Source organism: Rhinolophus sinicus, chromosome 13, assembly GCF_057876585.1.
Source record: "Rhinolophus sinicus isolate RSI-liver-muscle chromosome 13, RSI-T2T, whole genome shotgun sequence".
Taxonomy (NCBI): Eukaryota; Metazoa; Chordata; class Mammalia; order Chiroptera; family Rhinolophidae; genus Rhinolophus; species Rhinolophus sinicus.
The window spans coordinates 62,715,300-62,739,546 of record NC_142513.1 but is presented as its reverse complement, the minus strand read 5'-3'; the positions used below and the strand labels follow the sequence as shown (position 1 = coordinate 62,739,546).

Here is a 24,247-nt window from a genome sequence, read left to right as displayed (position 1 = left end):
CATTATTTTCAGATTCTGTATTTGCAAATTTGCCTACACGCTAAAATTTATTTGTAACCCCAAAATCAGTACTTGCAGTGCGTTGTAGTTTTTTGAGGACATGTGCAAGGTGGTGAAAAATTTGAGTCACCTGACTCACACGTGACAGTTGAACAAGGAGACGCTCTTCCTTCTTGTTTCATACTGTAAGTAAGTGTCCTTTTTCAGTCTATTTAGTGCTGTGATTTTTGCATTTTTGCGCTTTTGTTGGTGGATTCACTGTTTAAAATACCCCCGTAAGCACAGTGCTAAAATGCCGTGTTCCTAAGTGCAGGGAGGCTGTGATGTGTCTTACAGAGAAAGTACAGGTGTTAGGCAGGCTTCGTTTAGGCGTATAGGGGGCTGTTGGCCATGCGTTCAGTCTTCGTGAATTGTCAGTGTATAGTAAGATGTCTTTAAACAGAAGCACACATAAGGCAAAGATGTATTGATCAGTTGACAAAAATGTTGTTACCAGAAGCTTACAGGACCCTAACCCAGCATTTCCCCGGGAGCAATGGATCTGTGTTCATGGATCCATTGAATATATGGATGGAATATAACTGCCTCGAATAACAAAATCAACTGCTGGGTGTTTTTTTCTAATCCTATGTATTTTATTTTTATGTATTTAAAAATATGCTGAGAAGGGATTTATAGGCTTTACAAGGCTGCTGGAGGGGTCAGTGAACACATAAAATATGCATATTAAGAACCCTTACTGTAGCCTGAGAAATTAAATCTGTTCTGAAAGTAAGTTTGTGTTTAGCTGAGCTGAGTTCTTAAAGCCTCTGATGCCTTTTGACAGACACGTGTCTCCCCTCAGGTCTTGCCCTCATTTACATGCCTGTGGGCTCTTGTGGGCATTTTTGGCTAAGACCCCTGCATGGACTAAGAACTTTGCTTCCCCTGTATTTGCGTATTGAGTTTTGAATAAATAAAATTAGAAGGGCCTGGGGCTTTATCTCTCTGAAGAGCAGCAAGAGACAGAGACTAGTCCCTCTCTGTGGTCAGGGTTACAGAGAAGAAAACAGGGGATGGGGTGTGTGTTAGTTAAGTCCCTGGGTGACGAGGGAGAAAGAAGACCATACCACCTGGTAGGGCTCAGGAAGGGGACTCCTGGGACTGTCCCATAGAAAAGTGTCAGGGCAACTCTAGCAAAAGGTTGCCTTATTTTCTTGGTCAAGGGGAACCTCCTATAGCCCCCTCTGTCGTGATGACACCCCCTTACTGAAAACCTGGTGTTGTTTCCACAGAGCTGTCTGGCCTTCCGCCCTCCATCCTTGGCTAAGGAAATGACCAACCAGGTAAGGCGTATGGCGAGGAGAGGAACATCAGTTGGTCTGATTGGTAGGTTTGAGTCCGGTATGTTGTCTGGGTATATAGTCAAGAAACCAGCCTCCACTTCCTGCTCTGCTCCTGAAGAGCTGCGTGACCCTGGGCACCTGTCGCCAGAGGGTTAGGTGGCACTAGTGAAGTGCGCAGCGTAAGAGGATTTTGTTCTCTAAGTTTCACCACAGTTTATCGAGGGATTGAGGAAGCTTAAAAGAAAATGTGTACAGCAGAACAAGGAAGAAACAAAGATCCACAAAGGAGAAACATGTTTATAGTAAGATAGGAGACGAAGTTAACAGGTGATTATGTAGGCTGTGCGGTTTTATACAACTGCAGAAATTAAGCTGCAAAGAGCTGGTGATCAGAGCAGGAAAAACATAATGTATTTATTAGTCTGGCAGCGGGGAGTCATGGGTGCGAAGAGACTCCAGTTTCCTTAAGAACTAACTTGTGTCTGATATGAGTGCACAGGAGCTTGCAGGAGGTCAGGGCGACACAGGAAGTAGCTGACACTACAGCGGGCGCTGTGTTACTGGGGCGGGGTGGTGAGTTGGGTGCCGGGGTGTCTTAGGGAGGGCATGTGATACGTCTGAAATGTGACCATTGGTTTAATGTGGCGTCTGTTTTTTTCTAGTACAGTATTCTCTTCAAACAAGAGCAAGGTAAGCAGCCTGCCTGTTCAAGCAAATGTACCTGTGAAAAACTGTGTTGTCCCTGGTTTCTTTAAGACTTTTGTCATGCTGACCAGACATGCAATTCCCAAGTATACTCACTTTGCAGAAAAATTGGCAGAGGGTTGTGGAGACAAATACACTTACAAACAAATAACAACAACAAAACTGAACAAGTCACTGCCAAGAAAAGGCAGGAGTCAGATAAGGAGAAGCCCAGGCCGAGGAGAGCTTCCCGCCTGAGGAAGATGTAACGGCTTCCCAGCTGCCGGGTTAGAGAAGGAGAGGCTTTGAGCTGCAGAACTCTGTTCGTGCCTGCTCCCCTGGGGAGGTGAGCGGCAGCCTGGCCCTGACCTCACGACGCCTTGGCGTCCTTACTCGGCTCTTCCACTTCACGGACTCCCACGGAGGATCTCTGACCCTAACGACAGTGAGGATGTAACTGAGGGGAATTTCTGTCGAGGCTTCGAGTGTGTGGGGAGGCTGGGCAACCGTGTGGCAGCGGGAGTGGGGGCAGGAGGCAGGGCATCGTCCAGGCTGGGAATGTAGCTGCCTCGTAATACTGGGCGTGGGGCCTGAAAAGCACGTGTGTGTGGACTGTCCACACGCGTCTCCTTTCCTCACCACAGCCTGGGCGAGTTAGGATAAGCTGGAGGAACTTGCGGAGTGCCTAATAAAAGCTCTTCCCTCGGCGTGGGTAACGTCAGGTAGTCTGACATTGAGGCTAAAGCTTCATCCCAAGTTAGCTCAAGTGGGGAACTCGGGCCTGACCAGGCATCCAGTCACCTACCTTGCATGGAGCGGATGCCATCCGGGCAAGGCAGCCGGCTGGGGTTGGGTGGGCGTTACAGGTGGGGCCATGATGCTGTGTGAGACTCACAGTCGTCTAAGGCCAGGGCCTTACGTACACGTCTTAGAGAGGTGTTCCTGGAGAATTGCAGCCAGGCGTGAAGAAGGCGTCCATACACACTTGTCACATTTATACACCTGCACCAGGTGTGTGGACCGGGCAGTGTGGCCCACCGGCTGTGCAGCTTGCACACACAGAGTTCAAGGTGGGCTTAGTCAATAGAGAGACTGCGTTTGAGGCCTAGTCTGCCCCTTCATAGCTTTGGCTTTGGGTGAGCTGCTCGGATTCTCTAAACCTGATCCCCTGTCTACAATGAGGGTGATATTAACAGTGCCTGCTTTCTAGGGTTGTGGAGGTTAATTGAGCTAATAACTTACAAAAGGGTGATGTAGGAACTGACCTCTTAATCATACCAGACATTTGTGGTAAAAGGCATTACTTTCAGACCTATACTGTTTATAGTTGAACTGCCTACTGGTTTCCAGAGACCCTTAAGAGATCGCTATTACCAAGGTTAGGGCTATTTTTTGGGTGGTGGGCCGTGAGCAGAGGGCTCCCAGTCGAGTGGTGGCAGCCGTTCCAGCTGGATACGTGCTGGCTGGCGTGCCCAGGTGGGAGGGACACTGGCTACTCTGGGACTGCCTCCCCCTCTGGGCATGTGGCCTCTGCAGAGCCTCCAGTTCATAGGTGGCTCCAAGTTGTGATGCAGGCTCTCTGGGAAAGCATTTTGCAAAACAGTGACGCGGACATTGGTGGTTTGCTCAGAATTGTTGGAACAGTATTTCAGCTCCATTTTATTTAGTACATACAATTTAGAAGTTGCAGGAAGACTTTTTAAATGAAGGAAGGGCTTTCCATTCTAGCCCACGATGATGCCATTTGGTCAGTTGCCTGGGGGACAAACAAGAAGGAAAACTCCGAGACAGTGGTCACGGGATCCCTGGATGACCTGGTGAAGGTGTGGAAATGGTGAGTGCCCTCTCCCCTGACGTACAGCCTGGGAAATTGGGGATTATGGGTTTGCTTCTGGGCTCCCAAGTTGCAGATGGGGACATATTAACTATTTTCTAGGCAAGAACAGTATAACGGTGTGGTGGTGTGAAAAGGCAGCGTGTTTCCTCCCTTCTTTTCCTGTTAATTCAGTGTCGGAGCCCTCTGGTTGGAAAAAAGTGCCATGGTTATAACGTGGCCGTCACTGCTGTCTTGTGGCTCTTCCTCCCTCCGCTGGTAACTGGTCACAGGGGACGCGAGTTTCAGGCCAAGTATGTGAGGAAGTGTGTTTCTCTGTCCCCACCGCAGGTGCGACGAGAGGCTGGACCTACAGTGGAGTCTGGAGGGCCACCAGCTGGGCGTGGTGTCCGTGGACATCAGCCACAGCCTGCCCATCGCGGCGTCCAGCTCCCTGGACGCTCACATCCGTCTGTGGGACCTGGAGAACGGCAAACAGATCAAGTCTATAGATGCAGGCCCTGGTAAGTTCACTTCTGGGGGCGATGACAGGCTCACAATGGCTCTTCAGAGCCTGCAGGGAGGGGCTGTCACAGCTCAGAGTGTTTGGGATTTGCGAGTGGTAACGTGAGTGAACTGCAGGTACGTGACACCTTCAGCGGGTCCGGGCAACACTCTAATCACACACCAACATCAGCAACTAAACCTGAGCCGTTGTACTGAGAGAGGTAAATACAGGCTCTAAATAGCCTTACATCGGGCCAGCTCATGTTTTCCTGCCGAATGAATTTTGGTACTAAAGTCACTAGAAAACGGGCAGCTCTCAGAGCCTTTGGGTTTCAGAATTGCCGGTTTGGGATGTGGCCCTGTGTTTGGCTGGTCCGAGGTTCTCTTTGCCACGTTCTGAGTTGATACGTCCACTGCCCCGCAGAAGTACAGGATGTGAGACACCATGTCCTCATAGATCTGTAGCGTGGCACTTTCTACTAGTTGTGGTTAAAATGCCTGATTTACAATGTATGAAAGATAAGAAACGTCTAAGGAAACACTCACTGAGTTTCTTAGTTCCGTGGGGCAGCGGAGTCGACCAGTCCCGATAAATATCTGGAGTCATGGGGATCAGTGGTTTCCGTGGCACGAGCCACATGGCATTGCAGGCTTCCTGTGGCCCTGCGTTTACTTGTAAATGACTGCAGAGCCCTCGCGAGCGGAGCCTGTGCTGCCAGGATGAGTGGTGACCGCCAGAGAGTGTTGGGCAGCCTGGCACGGGCCGGCACATTCCTTTGTAGGTCGGTCGGTAACGGAAGAGCTGCCCTTAACATCGTGTCCTGGATCGCAGCCCTGGGGGTTCGCATCTCTCCACTTCTGCTCAGGAGTCACTCGGGCTGTCGTTATGTCGGTCAGAAGGGTGGCCCACAGTGTGTGAGGATCCTGAGTGCCTCCCTCAGAAGCAATGCCCCGTGTCTGATTCTCACTGCTGTGTCCTTACCCCGCTGATATCGTTCATGGACCACTCGGTCCCCAAACCAGCCTGGAGTGTTAACACTCTGCTCCGTAGTGATGGCAGCAAGCAGGGCTGCTGACAAGTAAAGAGCAGGTGAAACTGCTGTGAAAGCTACGTCTAATGATGGAGCGAAACGGATACCTACGTTTGGCTTGTCTTGGAACTATGCATGGAGGATGTGAGCCACCGCAGAAGAAAGAAAGGAAGAGACAATCTCAGGCCCTGGAGGAGACCCTGAGCCTGGCGGGAGGAGCCTGCGTGGCAGCTGGGCCAGGCGCGTGCTCTCCCGCCAAGTCATGATGCAGAAGAAAGGGGGTTCTCGGGGCCTTAGCGCCGCGTGGGACAGGGTGGCCAACAGCAAAGAACAGCTGCTCTCTCAGCCACGAGCTGGAACTTGGGCTTTAAAATCAATGTGTGTGATGTAAGCATTAAAATCGAAGACCTTACATGCAAGGCTTAATGGAGGAATAAAAACTCCATTTCGAGCATAAGGACACTTGATAGGAGAAGTTCTGTCCTGTAAAACAGTAGGGGAACGTAAAAATAACTTAGAGCTGTCATTGTATTAAACTTCAAGGGATAAAAGTCAGGTTTCCTACTAACCATGATTCCTGTAAACAGCTCATTATAACAGGCATGAGAAAGCATAATCCTGTTAGAATAAATGCCGTTGTCATTTAGGAATAAAGGTGGGTGTTCAGAAGCAGCTGTTTGAGCGATTGGTTGCAAAAGCCTTTTCAGATCTTTTCGGTTTAGTGAGCACTTTTGAAGTGAATTACCTTTTTAAAAGAAACATTTCATAAGGAAAAGGATAGAGCTAGATGATTTATTATTACTTTGAATGTGTGTGTTAAAATTTGCAAGAGATTTTTACTTTAAAACTCACCTTGGAGCAGGAGCCCCTTTGTGCCAGGAGACCACATTCTCTGCTCTCCCGAGGGCTGAGAATGCATGGCCTCCGAGCCCTGCCCCGGGAGTGAGGAGAGGGCCTTGGGGCGGAGCCTTTCTCTCCTTTCCCTTCCACCTGAGCAGGTGCAGGAGGGCCCGGACTGAGGGCCTGTCCCGTGTGAGAGTGGGCACGGACGGGCAGTGGGCAGCTAGGTTATCCCTGGGCCTCACGCTCCCAAAGCTCTCTGGGATTGCCTCTGAACAGCTGCCGTGTAGCCCAGAAAAGAAATGCTAAGATGCCGGCAGTGGTCCATCACTCCAGTTCAGTTGTAGAACACTCTGTACCCCAAAAGTCCCCTCATGCCCGTTTATAGTCCATCCGTGCTCCCACCCTCAGCCTCAGGCAGCCGCTGACCTACTTTTGTCTCTGCGTTTGCCTTTCTGAGCTTTCTGTGAATGGAATGGTGTTGCCTCGCACACGTTCGCTGTTTGCTGAGCATGCCGCGTTTGGCTCCTCCGTGTCACAGCCCGGGCCCGGGCGCGGCTCCTTCAGGGCTGGGCAGTACTCCCGTGAGCACTGCCGTGTTTTGTCTGTCCAGTCACCAGTTGATGGACTCTGCGTGCTTCCTGTTTGGGGCTCTGGCGAGTAAAGCTGCCTGAACATTTGTGGACAGATCTTTGCATGGACCTGTTTCCATTTCTCTTGGGTAGATACCTGGGAGTAGAATTGCCAGGTGTTACAGTAAGTTTGTTTTCGTTTAAGAAACTGTCAAACTGTTTTGCAAAGTGGCTATAACATTTTATGTTCCCACCAGTGTTTGTTTTGTTTTGTTTTAAACTTTTACTTGTTTTCAGTGTATTTTTCCAGGACCCATCAGCTCCAAGTCAAGTAGTTGTTTCAGTTTAGTTGTGGAGGGCGCAGCTCACAGTGGCCCAAGCGGGGATCGAACCGGCAACCTTGTTGTTAAGAGCACCGTGCTCTAACCAACTGAGCTAATCAGCCAGCCCCCCACCAGTGTTTCAGTGGCACAAGCCACTGAAAGTGTTTTAAATTAAGGTCACATCGTTTCTTCATTGTATTTTTCTCCCTTTTTTTTTCTGTTCAGTGGATGCCTGGACTTTGGCCTTTTCTCCCGATTCCCAGTATCTGGCCACAGGAACTCACGTGGGGAAAGTGAACATTTTTGGTGTGGAAAGCGGGAAAAAGGAATATTCTCTGGACACGCGAGGAAAATTCATTCTTAGTATTGCATATGTAAGGAAACATTGCTCTTCTCTCTCTGCCTCTCCGTCCCCTCTCCCAGCCTGTTGTAGTCCTTGGTGCACGTTCTGTCCGGGCCTTGTCAGGCAGCGGCTGTGGCGCCGGGGGGTTGCCAGCCAGCCAGGGCGACCTGCAGCCCACAGAGCCTGGCTTGTGTTTGCTGGAGCCGGCCGAACGGGGCCCACGCCTTCTCCACCTGTTCTCTGCACAGAGTCCTGATGGGAAGTATCTGGCCAGCGGAGCCATAGATGGAATCATCAATATTTTTGATATTGCGACTGGGAAGCTTCTGCACACACTGGAAGGTAGGGCTCCCCGCTCTGTCGAGTGTGCAAGCAGGTCACACAGGCGGAGTTACTTTCATTCAAGTGCTGCTGCGTGGCCAGTGAGCCTCAGGTTTGCAGGTTACCGGTCTCGGTGCCCTGAAGAGCCTCCGGGGGCACTTTCCTCACTGTGGCTGTGATCTGGACCTAGGAGTTCTCTTCCCATGGGAAGTGCTAGTGCCCTGGCTGGACGAGTGCCTCGTCTCCGTCGTGGGTGGTCCTGGCAAGCTCTCTGATCAGAAAGCTGCTCCTTGGTGGTGGGTGGGAAGCCGAGGGGGGTGGACGGGGCTGCAGTGTGTTCTCACGCTCTCACGAGAACACACAACCTCCTCGGCGTCCCCTCTACCTGCGCAGAGGGTTGGTAGCCGCCGTGTCTGGCTTGATTGGCCTTACAGGCAGAAGCAGCGTGCGTCTGCGTGCTGCCCAAGTCTCAGCAGAGGAATATTTTCTAAGTGGTGTGTGTTGAGGTCCAACTGGTGAGGGAAGGGAACCAAGGAAAAGTAGCTCCAGGAGGAGGGGCCTGCGTTATGTGGGTGTTTCTAGAACATCAGGACCCTGTGAGTGAAGCGCGTGGGCAGTGCGACTCAGCATCACTAAAAGGGACGTAGTCAGTGGGGAGCCAGGTGAGCGCACGGAGACAGCTCTTCTCCAGATTCACAAGGGCCTTTGTGCATTCCAGGCCACGCTATGCCCATTCGCTCCCTGACCTTTTCCCCGGATTCGCAGCTCCTCGTCACCGCTTCAGATGACGGCTACATCAAGATCTATGACGTGTAAGTTGCCGCTGAGGCTCAGCACCTGTGCCCGTTCTGTTAAAGGCGGCTCGGGGCCGCCAGGGACTCGTCTCCCGGTCCCGCCTCCGTCGTTGAGCACTGTCGTGCGGGGAGACGCACGGGGCCTGCCTGCTAGGGTCACGTCCGTGCTGCTCCTTCTCAGGCATCCTGTCTCGGGCCCCTGGCTCTGGCTGCCTTTGGGTGGTAAGTAGTGTGGAGAGGACATGAGCTCCTGCCCTGGTCGCTGCGTGTCGGGACGAGGAGCCCTTTTGTTGGTTGGGGCGCAGGTGTTGTTGCGAGGCAGTCATTCTCTTCACTGCGGTTCCCCTTGGTCATAGCCTGTGTCCCCATCTTCCCCAGTAAGGTGTTAGATGTATGTCCTCGATGCTTTGACTCAGCGCTGCAATCAGCTGCCCCTGCTCCCCAGCTTCCGAGCGTGGCCTTCTAGTCCATCAGGTGCAGGTGGCACAGCTGTGACCATTGTGTTCATGTCCTTTTGTGGGCCTGTGAGTTTTTCGGGAGTGTGAACTCAGGAGTCAGGACACTGCTCCTTCTAGCCGGCTTCTGGCGGGTTTTGGAGGACAGAGGGTTGTCCGGTTGGTGTGGCATTAGAACTGGAGTGAGAGCTGGACGAGGGTGTCCAGGCCCAGATGGGTGGCGCCTCTCAGGCCGTGCTTGTCGGGACGGAGCCGGCGGAACAGCGGCAGTTCCATCCATCCTCCCGCCGGCCCGCCACCTGGCACGTGGGTGAGCGTCCCCACAGTGCAGACGTGGGGTGCAGGCCCAGTTGGAGATGCCCAGGGAAGATCCTGGACTCACCGCCTCCTCGTGGCCCCACTGCTTCCCACGGAGGCTGCCGCCTACCTGCTGGGGTCTGTTTGCAGAGGGGACACTGCCGAGCACAGTCACGTCTCGGGTGCTCTCCTGCCAGAGGCGATTTGACTTTCAGAAAGTGCAAATAGACTTGTGCTCTTCTTGTTAGGTTAAAAACGCCTCCGAGGGCGGCTCCTGTCTGAGCCTCTAAGCTCTCTGCTTGTCTTGGACCTTATTCTTGGCTTTTCGTTAATGCCGCTGTGTGATTTTGTTTCTGCGGTGGGCAATACTCCCTCGTCGAAAGGGGATTTTTGATACACTAACACTGTCACCGTAAGCGCAGCGGATGTGGTCCAATTAAAGGGCAGAGTTAATAACATGCCTTCCACTTCTGTGACTTATCCCAAAAGTTGACATCCATTTTGTTTGACACTTTCCCCTTCCAGGCAACACGCCAACCTGGCTGGCACGCTGAGTGGCCACGCATCCTGGGTGCTGAACGTGGCATTTTGTCCTGACGACACTCACTTTGTTTCCAGGTACTTACGACTCTTAGCATTGTCTAAAATGTGTGCAGTGCCTTAAAATGTGGACATGCTGTCACCCTTTTTTATTCAGGTAGCCGTTGTTTTCTGCAGTGTTTGTTAAGTTGTGTAGTTAGTTGTCTTTAGCTGGAATAAAGGTGGTTTCTTTTGAACAGTTCAGCTCTTAGTTTTCCTTATAAACCTAGGCTTCCACGTACAGTTACTGAAGGTGTGTTGGACTCCTGGTGAGAAGACTTACTGTGACGGCCAGGCAGGTCACAGTTTGAGGGACATGGCTGCTCTGTGAGGAGGACACCACCCAGTGAGCCAGCACCCTGGCCACCTCCCACGTGCACACAGACAGAGTGTAGCTGAGGGAAGGAGTGGGATTTTTAGTCCGTCCAAATTCAGAGCAGTCTGAAAAACTGTTTTCTGGTACACATGTTCTCTTTTTTACTAGTTCGTCTGACAAAAGTGTAAAAGTCTGGGATGTTGGAACGAGGACGTGTGTTCACACCTTCTTTGATCACCAGGACCAGGTATGGTGTCACTAACACTTCAGCTCTTGCTCTGTGTGCTGCCAGCGCTGTCTGACCATGGGCCACACGTTCCTACTGCTCGGATGCAGGCGTCGGTGCAGTGGGTTCCTGCGCTGTCTGCGGTGCGGAGGCCAGAACCCCTGGGGCAGCCGCTCCTGAATGCCACGCCGGTGCCTGGGGCGCTTTTCTGGCTGCAGCCTGGCCACCCTGGCTTAGGCAGACCTTCCTCCTGAGGCGCTTCCGTTGCTTAAACAGTCATCCCTTGTCACCTTGTCACCTTGGGAGCTGGCCAGGGAAATTATGTGATTTTTTTTTTTTTTTTTTTAATCCTTGAAGACAGACATTCTTACAGCTTGTTTAGCTTTTGTGATCTTGGTAACGTTTGTTTGGGTCTTTAGGTTAGGAAAGGAGACTGTTGTCACAGGAGACCACCTTTGCCAACGTGACTGCACAGAGCCCCTGGGCGTCGGGAGGAAATGCAGGGGTCATTCAGTAGTCGGGGAGGGACAGCTCCTGCTGAAGCCGGTGCCACTGTGTCGGCCACTTGGAGTAGCAGCAAGGGTCTCGGGGACAAGTCACCATCAAAATGAGTACCCATGGCAGTCAGTGCAGAATTGGCTTTTACTGTATTTTAAGTGTTTTTATTTTTTTCCCCACTTCTTCCACCTCCACCCCCTCCCCACTCCGGTTCAAGCCGTTGTTTCTGTCTAGTTGTGTAGGACACAGCTCCCTGGCCCATGCTGGTATTAGGAGCCTTGTGCTCCCCCGGCTGAGGCAGTCGGTCGCCATTCATCGGTTGGCTGCTCACGGCAGCTCTCGCCGGCTGCCGGCCACTCACACTGGCTGCCGGCCACTCATGGCAGGACACGATAGCCAGCGGCAGCTCATGGCAGCCCACACCGACCTCTGGCTGCTCACCGCAGCCCATCTCCAGGGAGAGCTGTTGTTCACAGTCTTAGCTGTAGAGGGTGCAGCTCACTGGCCCATGGGGGACTCGAACCGGCGACCTCGGTGTTAGGAGCACGGGCTCCAACTACCTGAGCCAACGGGCTGGCCCTAAGTGTTTTTGTCCCACAGATTTCCCTTCAGAAAGCCGTTAAGGTTAACTGACATAATCATTCATGATTTTTACACTTCATCTCAAAGCATTGCCAGCAAAGCTGAGAGGATTTAATCTTGACGTTCTACTCCTTTGGAAGTCCTGGCTGGCTGTGTTGTCTCGTGTGTGGCGGTCAGTGCGCGGTGCTGTCTCAGGAAGGGATTTGGGTGGACATGAGGCCATCACCTGGCCCAGTCACAATGCTGAGGTCAGGGCGGTCAGGGTGACAGGCTGACCTCATGAAACGCCAGCCACATTAGTCTGTCTGGGGAGGTGTGAGTCTGCTCACTCAACTCACAGCCGATCAAGCCAGTGACCCACGATGCCAAGTCGTCTGGCTCCTGGGGCCAGGCCGGCTGCACAGCCCGTGGGGGTGGGCACAGGACTGAGGTGGGGAGCGCCTCGCGTGTGCAGGCACCCCTGTAGGACCGACCTCGGGTGCTGGGGGGCTTTTCTTCCTGGAGACACGACCACCCACGCCGGTCCCTGTGGGCTCCCTCTTCATGGCATTAGGTCAGCCCCTGGATTCTGAGTCCTTGACGGTGTGTGGGGATCTCAAGTTGTGTTTAGAAATGAAGTTTTGTGGGGCGTTTGGGAGGTGAGGGGAGTGATAATTGAGCAATAACGGAAGATGCCTGGTTAAAGAAAGGCCTCGTCACTGGTTCAGCAAGCATGAGGACACCCTCATCCACCGCGGTGGTTTTCTAGTCAGTGTAATGAGACTAGAGTAAGAATGTTTGTGCATAAGGAAGAAAGGCGTTAGTAGAACATTTTTTTTCTCTTTATAGGTGTGGGGAGTAAAATACAATGGAAATGGCTCAAAAATTGTGTCTGTCGGAGATGACCAGGAAATTCATATCTATGATTGTCCGGTTTAGACATCAGCCTCCCAGGCTAATGCTGCAGACAGAATGTATAGGCTGAATGTGACATTCCTTACTTTTCTAGTTTGTTTAAGAGAAATACAGCATTTATTGTAGCAAAAAGTTACATTTTGTAGATACAGTATAAATCTTTTCATGTTTTATTGGAAATGCTGTTCGCACTTTAACATAAAGTGTTCTTAACGCAAACACCAATTCTTGACCACACTTCTTTCCCATCTGCCCCGTTACGGGCACAGCAGTGAGAGGAAGTGGCGTCATTATGTGCGGTGTGGTCTGCCACCTATTGGACTTTCCAGCTCAGAAATACAGGCTCATCCTGGGATTCTGGGGCTGTCATGTGGAGCTGTGACACCGGAGGTCCGAGTGGGGTCCTAGAGGACACAGCATTTGACTGGCAGCAGCCTCCTGCCGCCCCTCCCGTCTGGGCAGCCTTCAGTGCCACACTCTGACCCTGTTGATTGTAGAGAAGCCGGCTGCTGGCGGACATAGTTCCTTGCCCGTGTGTGGGCTCGAGCCCGCTCTGGTCGACTGCAGCCCTGCCTGTCACCCCAGAGCGCCCGCTCCTCAACCGGGTCTGCATGTGGATGGGAAAGATGTAGCACGCTGAGCGCCTTCTTCCTGGTCACAGCTTCAGGGGCCTGCAGGTCAGGTGTGTGCCCTACTCACCCGCCTGTCCCCACACCGCCCTTGCCACTCCTTCTGCTGGAATGTGCCCCCTCCGACCTCAGGTCTCCTCCCTGCTGCCTGCCACCCTCCCGTCACTCGTTCTTCACAGCAGTCACCACTGCCTGCGGGGTTCATCTGTCCCCCAAGTGGGAACTTCCTCCCACTCACGGAGCTTCCACTCGGGGGATAAATGCACCCCGCATTTATCCCACAATTAAAACAACCGGTGCGAGGCAAGCTGGCACCCAGCACTGTTCACCTGAGCTCCAGAAAATGAAAACCCAAAGGCATTTGTGTAATACCAGCTCAACTTTAATTTTGAAGTGACAAGTGTACATACAGGTGGAATAAATTGAAAGCAACACCTTCCCCATTCCATCTCCATGACGAGGAGCTGGACAGCATTTTGCCCCGTCATCCACTAGCAGTTGTCCAGCAACAGTGTATTAGAAGCCACAGCACAGCAGCAGAACGCCCTGCGCTTGTGGTCCAGTTATAAACTGATGTGTACATAGCCTTCGCTGGAAGGACAGGTTTCATGTGTGTCCTGAGCAGTGGTCACAGCGGCACAGGGGGGCTCTTCTCGGCCTATGGTGAGCAAACTATGCTCCCCCCGCCTGTTGTGAGTCTCATGTGCCCTTTCACCTCCTAGGGGACGTCCCTGGTCTGAGTGGCCCTCGCAGGGGCTGTATAACCAAGTGGCCTTGCTTTAACCCTGCAGCTTAGAAGGTAGTTTTTCTTCATGCCTGTTGTGGGAAGGAAAGGAGCGGTGATGGCGGGAGGTTGGGGCAGCCCTAAGTTTAAGTAGTGGCCCACCTGCCAGGAGTAAGGTAGCGGCCAGCATCCCTCCGTCACTTCCACCCAGGCTGCAGCCCACAGTGGGGCTGGGTCAGTGCCGTCCTCAGTGGAACGTCACCATGACCAGGAAGCTCTTGTGTGTGGCTGTGTGCTGAGGGGACCTTTGCAAGGGAGCTGGGTCTGGGAGGTGGAAAATAGGCATCCTTTGCCTCTCGAGTCATCCAGGAGGCGGGCTGTGCTGCGGGGACAAGCTACCAGCGTTCTGCCATGGCTTCTGTTGCCACTGAGGCTGCTGGGAACACAGAAGGTGTAGTTTTCTTTACAAGTAAGCACTTTGGTGGGAAAGCACTGTGAAAGTTGTCAACAGCAAATCATTAAAACCACAAAGAACGAGGTGCAGGGGACACAGGCAAAGAGTTCTATCAGCGTTTCATTTAACACACGGGTCGGTCCTCACCACGAGGCGTGGAAGGTCCCGGAAGCTTCCATGAGAGGTGATCAGACACACTCGCTCCATTGCAGCCACTCGGACACAGAACAGTAAGAACCACATTGGCCCGGCAGCCCGGCAGCGCCGGCAGGCACTGGAGCCGAGTCCAGTCCACAGATGTGCTTTTATTCTGGAGGATAACGAGACTGTAGACTCCGAAATGCCCCAATGGCAGCCCTGAGACCGTGCCCTCAGTGTCTCTAGCGTAGACGGAGGTGGGGAGAAGGCCAGGCCCACGGATGGGCCAGCACTCCCATGCGGCGGCTGGAGGTTTGCCGGGGGCTGGTGTGCTTGACGGGTGGGACTGAGTTATGGCAAAGCCACTAAAGCGCAAAGCATCAGCGCGGTCACCCGCCCCTCCCCAGTATCTGGAGAATGTAAATACAGATTCCATATGCAGACTAGAGGTGATTTACACTTAAGACATTTAAATATAAATTAAACTATAACTTAAGTTACAACCAAAAGAAAAACCAAAAAGACGCTCAGCAATTAAAGGTGCTGACCACACACAGGACACCCAGACAGGCCATTAAAGCGATGCCACTTTCATTGTGCCAACGTTACATCCCTCGTGTGCCCGACCGGCCGGGCCGCCTGCCTCAGGCCGTCTGGCACTGCACCCCCGCCCGGGGCCCGTCGTCATCCTCCTCGTAGGCCTCCCTGTGCTGGCGCCAGCTCTGATCGCTGGGGCTGAACTCCGTCAGCTCTGCCTGCTCCATGTCGTCGGTGACCCTCACTTCTTGCCGAGGAGGGAGTAGCGCCTCCAGCTGAGGAAGCTTGTCTTGAGGAAGCCAGTGTTTTTCCGGAAAGACGACCTGTAGGGCGAAGTGGGAGAGAGCAGTTGTTTTCTCCCTCCCCAGTGCGGGCATGAGTCAGTCCCAGGAGGACGGAGCCCATGCACCTACCAAGAACTGGATGACCAGAACCCCTCTCTCCAGGGGTGCTTTGTAGATGGGCATTCCTTCGTTACGCACGCATTTCAGGTCCCCATGCTTGATCACCTCGCCTGCCGCAGAAAAGGTGTCATTACGAAACGGAAGATGGAGGGCGACCTGAAGGGGTCTGTCCCACCCCCTCCCCTAATCCTCAGGTGCCCACTGTGGCCAGTGAGGGGACCAGAGCAGCATTTCTCATAGCCAGCGAGGGGGTCGAGGGTCCCTGGTGGCTTGGCCCCACACCCGTCCAGACATTATTTGATGTGGACGATTGATCTTAAGTGCTGTTCTGAGGGCTTCCAGTCCAGGTCCTAGCCTGGGCCTCCGCCCTTTTCCCATGTGCCTGCCGTCCCTTCCGCCCCTTGTAGGCAGGCGCCCTGCTGGCCACATGGCTCACCCTCCTGGGCGCTGGGAGCCTGGCACGTGTACACGAGCCAGCAGGCTGAGTGCCTGCCCCTGTGGGTCACTCAGGCGGCTGCCCGCAGCCCGTGGCAGTTCTCTGCACGCCTCCCGGGAGGGGCTGGCCGCCAAGCTCTTTTTTCAGGAAAACGCTATTCTTAAAGCTCCCTTGCACGTCACCATAACAGAATCAGCACAGATGGCCACTTGATAGGAAAACACCACCTACTATTGGCTGTGTTTTCTCATCATTCAAAAATTAATTTGTTTAGAATTTAAGTTGGCAGTTTCCAGTTAGAATTTCAGACTCTTCCCCCGACTCTGGATTTTTTCCCTAGGAGAATGAAAACTTATTTTTCAAGTCATCAGTGATGACCTTAAACTTAGAGAAGACCGATTCGTCAGCCTTACATGTGGAAGCAGGCGGAGGGCCAGCCTTATGCCAAACACCGGCTACTCCAGCGGAGCGCACATTTGAAACTACCTGATTTGGACGTAATGACAAGGATTCGGTCGTCCAGGGTTTTTATCGTCTTTTTGAAGCCACACAGGGCTTCAGAAAGCTGGATTTTCATTTTCATGATGATGTCGTGGCCTCGTCTCTGGAAGACGCTGTGGTCCTTCTGGTCCAGCACGATGATGACGTCACCAGGCTCCAGCTCAGGCTCCTGGTCGCCTTCTCCATGGAACACGATCTTCTGTCCGTCTTTCATGCCTGCGGACCACCACCCATCCGTCTCATTAGCCATTTGTCCTAATGCCGCATTGCTACAAAGCCATCCAGAGGGCCCCGGGCACGGGGGCGTGGCCGCCGGGGGCGCCCGTGTGCAGCCTCACCTTTCTCTACGTGCACCTCCACAGTCTTCTTCTCGTGGATCACCTTGGCGCCACTGCACTCTTCGCAGCGGTCCCTGGGGTGGATGCGCTCGCCCTGGCCCTGGCACTCAATGCACACGGTCTGGATCTGCTGCACCATGCCTGGTCCGATGTGCTGCACGTGCAGCTGCGTCCCGCGCCCTTTGCACACCGGGCACTTCTCCACGGACCCCTTCTTCCCACCAACGCCTGCGGGGGAAGCAGTGGCTGCTGGGGTTTCGGTTCTGACATTACAGTGACAAGCAATGGGGCAGAGTCTGCATGACTCTAGCCAAGCAGACGACAGCCAGCTGTCACATGGGATCCCAAACGTCTGCTTTGGCTGTGCCAAGCCAAATTACCACAGTGTCATCACTGTTTTCTTCCACTCCAGGGTGGAAAACAGCCATGCCCACAGGTGGCCGAGGGCACAAGAGCACAGCCCCATCCTTGGGTGGCGCCCAGCTCAGCCAGCTCACTGTGGAACACGGTGGAGCTGACTCTCAAAAGATTACGTTAATTACATTTACAGCTAAGTCAAGGGTCAGTCAGTATGACCAACTGTCTGGCTTTGTGAATACAGTTTTATTGGAACACAGGCACGACCATTATTTGTTGTCTGTGGCTCCATTTGCACTGAGCTGAATAGTTGTGACAGAGACCACATGGCCTACAAGCCTAAACGTTCACTGTCTGACTTCCAGGTTGGCTGAACTGTCTTGATTTCTAAGTCTTTAAAATAACTGCCAACATATTAAATAAGTGTGCAGTCCAAATAAAAAACGTACAATAAAAAATGAAACAAGCTTGGCCCTCAGGTCACCTATGTGCAATCTCTGACCCGCACACTGGAAAAGATAAATTATTTTTCTCTGAATCACAAAACTCAGAATTGTTTCCAGATCAAAGAGATCAGAACTTTGAGATGCATTCAAAAGTTGATTTTTACCTTCACATTTCTCACAAATTACGTTTTTCTGGAGGACCAATTTCTTTGTGACTCCATTATATAAATCTTCAAGAGTTACGGATAACTGATGTACAACATTCTTGCCTTAGGGGAAGAATGGGGAGAAAAAAACATTAATAATACTGCATTCGATCTGCCCAGATGACACACTCTGCAGAGACTCAAAGCTGTGCCTGTGTCATTCGTTCCCTTCCCTGTGGGGACAGTGCTGCTGTCATTACACCTGGCCCATCCCTCTGGTTCTCTGCCAATGATGAGAACTAATACCCTTTCTAGCGATGAGCTAGTTACTCAATCATTTATAGATGTCAACACGAAGACTATCCATCTTCATTTCCAAAGGACAAATCTGACAGACCACTAAGCAAACCTAAAGCGGTGATACCCCTTTCCTCTCAGATGAGTGCCTGGCAGCCATTCTCTGGACCGTTCATTGAAACGCTTCCTCAAGCAGAATGCACTGTACTTGGGAACCCTTTATCTGCCTAAATCTTATCTGTGCATTTGGGACAGTAGGCCTTTCGTCTTTGGGGGGAGTCTGTGCTCGACGCTATGCCAGCCTATCAGGACCCGCGGCTTCAGGACGCTCACTGCTGCCCATAGGCAGAGATACCCAAGGTCTAATCACATCTACGTTGTCAACTATACGAGCAGGCACATACCTAGACGACAGGGTAAGGATTCTTCCCTAATAAACACTGGTTTTCAGCATACTGTTCACAGAATCGACAGCCGAGCTGTCTGAAGCTCAGAGTCCATTACAATGTGAGAACAATACAGCAGTATTCATCCAGGGGCCTCATGCTGACCCGCACTGCCTTTCTTAAACCCCGACGCAGAGCTGCTGCCTCTGATTTTATCCAGGACTGTAATAAGCTGTGTTAGCTATCTGGTTTTGAGGTCCAAACAGTTTCTCAACAGCAAACTGAACAGGAAAAGGGGGCTATTAGAGACCACTAGTGACAGTCAGAGGTGACAGCTCACAGCCTGGCAGGAGGTAAGAGGTAGAAAAATTAGGAAGAGCAAACCCAGAACAGCAGCCTGGGGCCATTCAGCTTGGGGTGAAGCCCCTCATTCACTTCCTGGGGAGACGCTGTTAATCTTAATGCATTCTGAAAAGAGGCAGGTGTGTTCTTTTCCAAAGATGTCAAACATAGAAGGGTAAATTGTGTCACCCAGAAAATCTGAGCAGGTGAGAAAAGGAGGCCATTCTGCACACAGCAGTACCAGCCGGAGACAGAGGTCCAGGGACCAGGGCCGGAGGCACGGGAAGGAGGGCATGCGGGAGGGGACAGCACCTCCTAGGTCCCTTAGGACACTCGGCTGACCCCAACAACAGAGAAAGGGTGAGGCAAGCACGACCTTCCTCCTCCCTCCTCACCACTCCCTCTGCTCCTTTCTGTGTGGTGTTTGCAGGGTGACAGGTAATTGCCAAGTGCATTAACGTCCCAGGCAGCCTGGACACTAGGCCGGTAGCTGACGCCAGTGATCACAAACACTGACAACTGGACCCTAGGAGCCATAACAGCCCTGGCAGCTGTGCCACCTGCTGGGGGTCCTGGGAAGCGCTCACCTCTCCTCTCTCTCGCCATCCGCCCTCCTCCACCAAAGAACATGTCAAAGATGTCCATGGGGGACGAGAAGCCGGGGCCACCCGAGCCGCCCTCCTTGATGGCCTGCTCACCGCCCTGGTCATAAATGTCCCTCTTCTTTGGATCTGAAAGCACTTCATATGCCTGCGATATGAGCTTAAACTTGAAAAGAAAAAGAGAGCGATTAAAAAGAAGCTTTGAGTTGTGCCATGAAGCAAATAATGACAGAATGTTAGAGGCAGGTAAAGCCCGTGGGGCAGTGCGTTTACGACGGTGAACGGGGACGCAAACGCACGTGCTCAAATCAGAACGCCCTGAAATACCCCAAATCCATCCCTTCTCCCCATCACCATCACGCCTACCCTGGCAGTGACCTCCTCAGAGGCCTCCTGTCTTCTGTCCTCACACCCCAGCTTTTAGCCTGGTCATCGTGCCAGACCCTCCAAGGTGGCCCGTTCCACTCGAGTAAAAGCCCAACCCGAAGCTGTCTGCCTCCATCTCCTGCACTTGAGCCACCGCCAGCCAGCCTCCTGCTGAGGTCGCACCCACTGCAGTGTCAGCTCTGGCGCTGCCCACCACTGTCTGCTCCAACCTACAACGGTGTCTGGCCCCTGGAAGACGCTTGGTAGTATCTGTTAGGTGAATGGCTCAATCCTGGGAATTTGGAACTGAACAGATGAAGTAGGGTCTTGACCCTCCAGAGGTGAGTCTGTGAGGCCCACAGCTTAGTCTGTGAGACAGATGTCCGTCCACATAAACACCTGTAACGCGGCTGGCTCCATAAAACACGGGAAAAGAAGTGCTATGAAAATGGAAACCGACAGAGATACTAGGTTTTCTCTGGCATCACAGATCCCTGATGGAGATCTAATAAGTTACTAATAAGTAATAAATGATAGCTAATAATAGCTAACAAATAACTGGGTAATTTTAAAAATTAAGTCTTAAAGAGGCATCAGAATCATGGTAATTCTCACAGCATTACTGCAAAGAAGCAGGTATCATTCACTTTCGCCGCAGGAAAATCGAGGTGTCGGGATTAGGTGCCTGGTATGGAAGACGAGAAAGCAACTAGGCCAGCTGCCCCCAGAGAGTTCCTGGGCCTGTGTGTAGGTCAGGGACTAGGCAGACATGCTTCATGACAAGGTCCACCAGAAACAATCACCAGATATTCTGAATACTTGAAAGACACTTGGACTTAAACTGAAAGTTACAATGAAATCAGCCAAGAGACCAAACTCATCTCAAAAGCTGGGTAGGGTGATAGCCAAGAATACACCCCTATCATTGCCTCTGAAAGGGACAAGCTTACTGACCCGCTGCCTGCGTATCTCACTGAAAACAGCCACAGATGAGAGAAGTACCGACTCCAGAAAGAGCACCTGATGACAAACACAGGCTGCCCAGTGCTTAGCAACACAGGACAACAACGTACAAAACAATGACCAACACACACTGAAAGCCGTCTCAGTTGTCCCAGAGCAAGGGGGAAAGGACTGGCTTAATATGTTTTTGAAGAGACAAATAATACAGTGACAAGCTTAGGAAAAAAATAAAAAGTTCCACCTGCCACAGATAAAGTGGGAAAGAACTACACACAGACTTTCACAAAAAAGAAAAGGTCTACAAAGTGTGCCTGGCACACAGTAAGACCAGATAGGAGGTACCTGGTGAATGAATCAATGAATGAATGAATCCTCTTTTAGGAATTTGACAGCAGTTTCTATCATCCCTTGATTTCCAGTCCAGTTTCCACTGATCTCCCAACCGCCCTTCACTGCAACAATTTGCCTCTAACTGTGCCTTTATAGGCTCGCTGCTCCTCCCACGGAATTCTTTATGGTGTACTTCTTCTCCTGACACCGCCTTTCATTCAGCTAGTGAACACACTGTAGCACCTGCACTGCACAGCTAGACACAGGCCCATAAGTGGGTATGGCAACGGGAAGTGCAGGTATCAAACAGGTAACACCCTTTAATTTCGTTCTCAGCTAAAACTTCCAGGAGGCTGCCTCCGAGCCACCTACAGAAATGTAGTACAGGTCAAAGCCAATTTTAAACAGCTCGGGACACCAAAAGCAGACTGCCCTCAACTGTCTGCACACAGCCAGGAGCTGACTCTTGGAAAGTGCTAGGAGACGACCTGAAAGCAGGGTCGGAAGGCTTTCCCCCGTGGCCTTTCGCCAGCCTTCTGAAACGTGACTTCTAAAGTCTGGATGCAGTCTCCTTGAAGGAGATTCCCAAATAGGCTACAGTGAATTTAGGAAGCACACCTATGACTCACCGACAGAACACACAAAGCCAGTGACTTTAAAAGCTACAGTAAGCCACATGAATAAAGATGAGCAAGAATGCCAGTGAGGAACAGACCAACTGGAAAGCATTTTAAACCTGTGACAGCCACAGTCAGTACATGTGGCTAAATATAAACCTTCCATCACCGTTGCCGCCCAGCCGCTTGAAGCTGCTAAGGCAGACAGGTATTTGGATCCTTGTGGCGTCCCCCCATCCGAATGTAAGTGGGTGACCTGTGACTTCAAAGGTGGCGGGGTAGCAGCTGCTCTACAAAAGCCCCGCCTTGCCCAAACCAAGCTTTGTGAGAAAAGGGCAAGAAATGGGAGGAGTTGTGGGAAGGCCCACGAGCTTTCACAAGGGGCAGTGCCCAGTCCTTCCAGCTATGGAACTGAACTACTCAGGTGGGTGTTGAGCCTCCTTGGGGGTCAAACGCTGGCTGTGAACAGGGCGGAAAGATTCACCGAGGTCTCTCACGCAGAGCATTTTTCAGTATCACTGGTAGTTAGGATGAGCGGTGGGTCATTTGTCACAGAAAGCCGCGTCCCCCGGCAGCCCCGCCCCCGCGCCCCCGGCAGCCCCGCCTCCTGCGACCCTCGCCAGTCCCGCCTCCTGCGACCCTCGCCAGTCCCGCCCCCTGCGACCCCCGCCAGCCCCGCCTCCTGCGACCTCCGCCAGCCCCGCCTCCTGCGACCTCCGCCAGCCCCGCCTCCTGCGACCCTCGCCAGCCCCGCCCCCGCGCCTCCCGCCAGCCCCTCCCCCGCGACCCTCGCCAGCCCCGCCTCCTGCGACCCCCGCCAGCCCCGCCTCCGCGCCTCCCAGCAGCCCCGCCCCCGCGACCCCCGCCAGCCCCGCCCCCCGCGACCCCCGCCAGCCCCTCCCCCGCGACCCCCGCCAGCCCCGCCTCCTGCGACCCGCGCCTCCCGCCAGCCCCGCCCCCTGCGACCCCCGCCAGCCCCTCCCCCGCGACCCTCGCCAGCCCCGCCCCCGCGACCCCCGCCAGCCCCGCCCCCGCGACCCTCGCCAGCCCCGCCCCCGCGCCTCCCGGCAGCCCCGCCTCCTGCGACCCTCGCCAGCCCCTCCCCCGCGACCCCCGCCAGCCCCGCCCCCGCGCCTCCCGCCAGCCCCGCCCCCGCGCCTCCCGCCAGCCCCGCCCCGCGACCCCCGCCAGCCCCGCCCCCTGCGACCCCCGCCAGCCCCTCCCCCGCGACCCCCGCCAGCCCCGCCCCCTGCGACCCCCGCCAGCCCCTCCCCCGCGACCCCCGCCAGCCCCGCCCCCGCGCCCCCAGCCCCCCGCCCAGCGGCGGCGGACGGCCGCACCTTCTCGCCCTCGTCAGGGTTCTTGTCCGGGTGGTACTTGAGCGCCAGCTTCCGGTAGGCCTTCTTAATCTCCTCGGGGGGCGCACTGGGCTTCACCCCCAGGATATCGTAGTACTGCGTCTCCTTCACCATCTTGCCCTGCGGCGCCGGCGGGCGACGCCGCTCAGGAGACCGCTCAGCGCTCCGCCGCCCGCCGCGCGCCGGGGCCGGTCACCTCACGTCCCGTCTCCGTCCCGTCAGGCCCGGGCCTGGGCGCGTCACGGTCACGTCACGCCGCGGGCGCGTCCCGGTGGCGTCACGTCACAATGGCGTCACGGCCCTGGCCCCTCAGTCCTGGTCCCCTAGGTCGCGGTCCCGTCCGTCCCGCCGGCTCGCCCGGCCCGCACTCAGGCGCCAGCGCCTCCACGGCGGTTTTTATTCGGCGCGGGCGGCCGCTTCCGCGGGGACGTGACGCCACAAAGGTCCAGAACCTTCGCGGGGGCTCGGGAACCGTCTCGGCCGCCGCCTCCCCGGAGCTCCCTCCCGGGCCGCCGCGGGCCTTGCGAGGTCGGTGGGGGCGCGGGCCCGGCGGGGGCGGCGGCTGTGCGGTCACGGGCGCCGGTGTGGACGCGCCCCGCCCGCCGCTCCCGGGCTCCTCGCTGCCCCCTCCGGGAGGACAGGGCTCGGCCCGCCCTGGGGACCCGGGGACGGGCCTCCACACCTGCCATGTCCTTACCATGGAATTACGGGAGCTGTTTATTTTCTTACTCTGCTTCGCTATGTGTTTCCATCTGTTTTTGCACGGACGTATATACACACACGTGTGTGATTAGAAAAAAGTCGTTAAAAATAAGCGGCCTTGGATTCTCTGCCACTGTCAGGGTTGGGGACCCCCTAGTCCCCACAAAGCCCCCCTGGATTAGTAAAACCGAGGCCCTAGTCGTCTCTGAGCTGCACTGCCTCCACCTCTGCGATTTCTCCAGTTGTCCCTTGGTGGCAGCATCCTGCCCTGTTCCCCAGGACCCCTCCTTTGTGTCCGCAGCCGGGGCCCAGAGCTGAGCACCGTGCACAAGGCGGGACCGCCTGGCACCTGCTGTCAGCACCCCCACAGGCACTGGGAGGGCCACACGCAGAGTGGAGACAGGCCCCCCAGGACACTGGCCTGCTCCTCCCTCCCCAAGCCCCAGCCTCCCCAGGGTCCTGGGCAGGAGGAGGCCCTCACCAGCCGTGCCTGCACCGCCTGTAAAGGATGGCTCTGCTCTTCTTTCTTTGTTTAGTTTGGGTCAGAATGACGTGGGCTTTGGCCTGGTCCCAGCGGGAGACCCACCTGCCTTAGGGACCTCACTGGGCACAGGGACAGCAGCCACACCTACCAGCAGCTGGGCACTTCTCACATCGTTTTCAGCGTTGCCCAGTAGAGTGGGCACAGTCATCCGCATTTTCCCAGTGAGGAAACTGAGGCTCAGAGAGGTGAAGTAGCCCACCCAGGTTCTCATGCTACTAAGTCGAGGATTG

At 54.0% G+C, this 24,247-nt stretch overlaps 2 protein-coding genes across 7 annotated transcripts in view; one reads left to right on the top strand and one right to left on the bottom strand.

Annotated features, from left to right (window-relative positions):
* The window catches only part of SKIC8 (SKI8 subunit of superkiller complex), a 32,623-nt gene that overhangs the window by 1,512 nt on the left and 6,864 nt on the right, over positions 1–24,247 (top strand). For 2 of the 6 annotated variants that reach the window (XM_019751206.3, XM_074317456.2), the window contains exons 2-11: positions 1,275–1,325; positions 1,988–2,015; positions 3,738–3,843; positions 4,174–4,346; positions 7,321–7,469; positions 7,687–7,780; positions 8,478–8,571; positions 9,831–9,923; positions 10,369–10,447; positions 12,335–12,625. In XM_019751206.3, coding sequence (XP_019606765.1) covers positions 1,314–1,325; positions 1,988–2,015; positions 3,738–3,843; positions 4,174–4,346; positions 7,321–7,469; positions 7,687–7,780; positions 8,478–8,571; positions 9,831–9,923; positions 10,369–10,447; positions 12,335–12,424 — 918 coding nt within the window. In that variant the 5' untranslated portion in view covers positions 1,275–1,313 and the 3' untranslated portion in view covers positions 12,425–12,625. Of the gene's footprint in view, positions 1–1,274; positions 1,326–1,987; positions 2,016–3,737; positions 3,844–4,173; positions 4,347–7,320; positions 7,470–7,686; positions 7,781–8,477; positions 8,572–9,830; positions 9,924–10,368; positions 10,448–12,334; positions 12,626–12,669; positions 13,469–24,247 lie in introns of those variants that run through there. The other 4 variants (XM_019751204.3, XM_019751205.3, XM_074317457.2 and 1 more) reach the window with 3 other exon arrangements.
* DNAJA4 (DnaJ heat shock protein family (Hsp40) member A4) lies at positions 13,390–23,343 on the bottom strand. Its single transcript, XM_019751202.3, has 7 exons — positions 22,754–23,343; positions 19,123–19,303; positions 17,529–17,633; positions 16,562–16,789; positions 16,209–16,439; positions 15,296–15,396; positions 13,390–15,205 (listed from the first exon to the last, which is right to left on the bottom strand). Exons 1-7 carry the CDS (start codon positions 22,883–22,885, stop codon positions 14,990–14,992), a joined length of 1,194 nt encoding a protein of 397 aa, XP_019606761.2. The 5' UTR covers positions 22,886–23,343; the 3' UTR covers positions 13,390–14,989.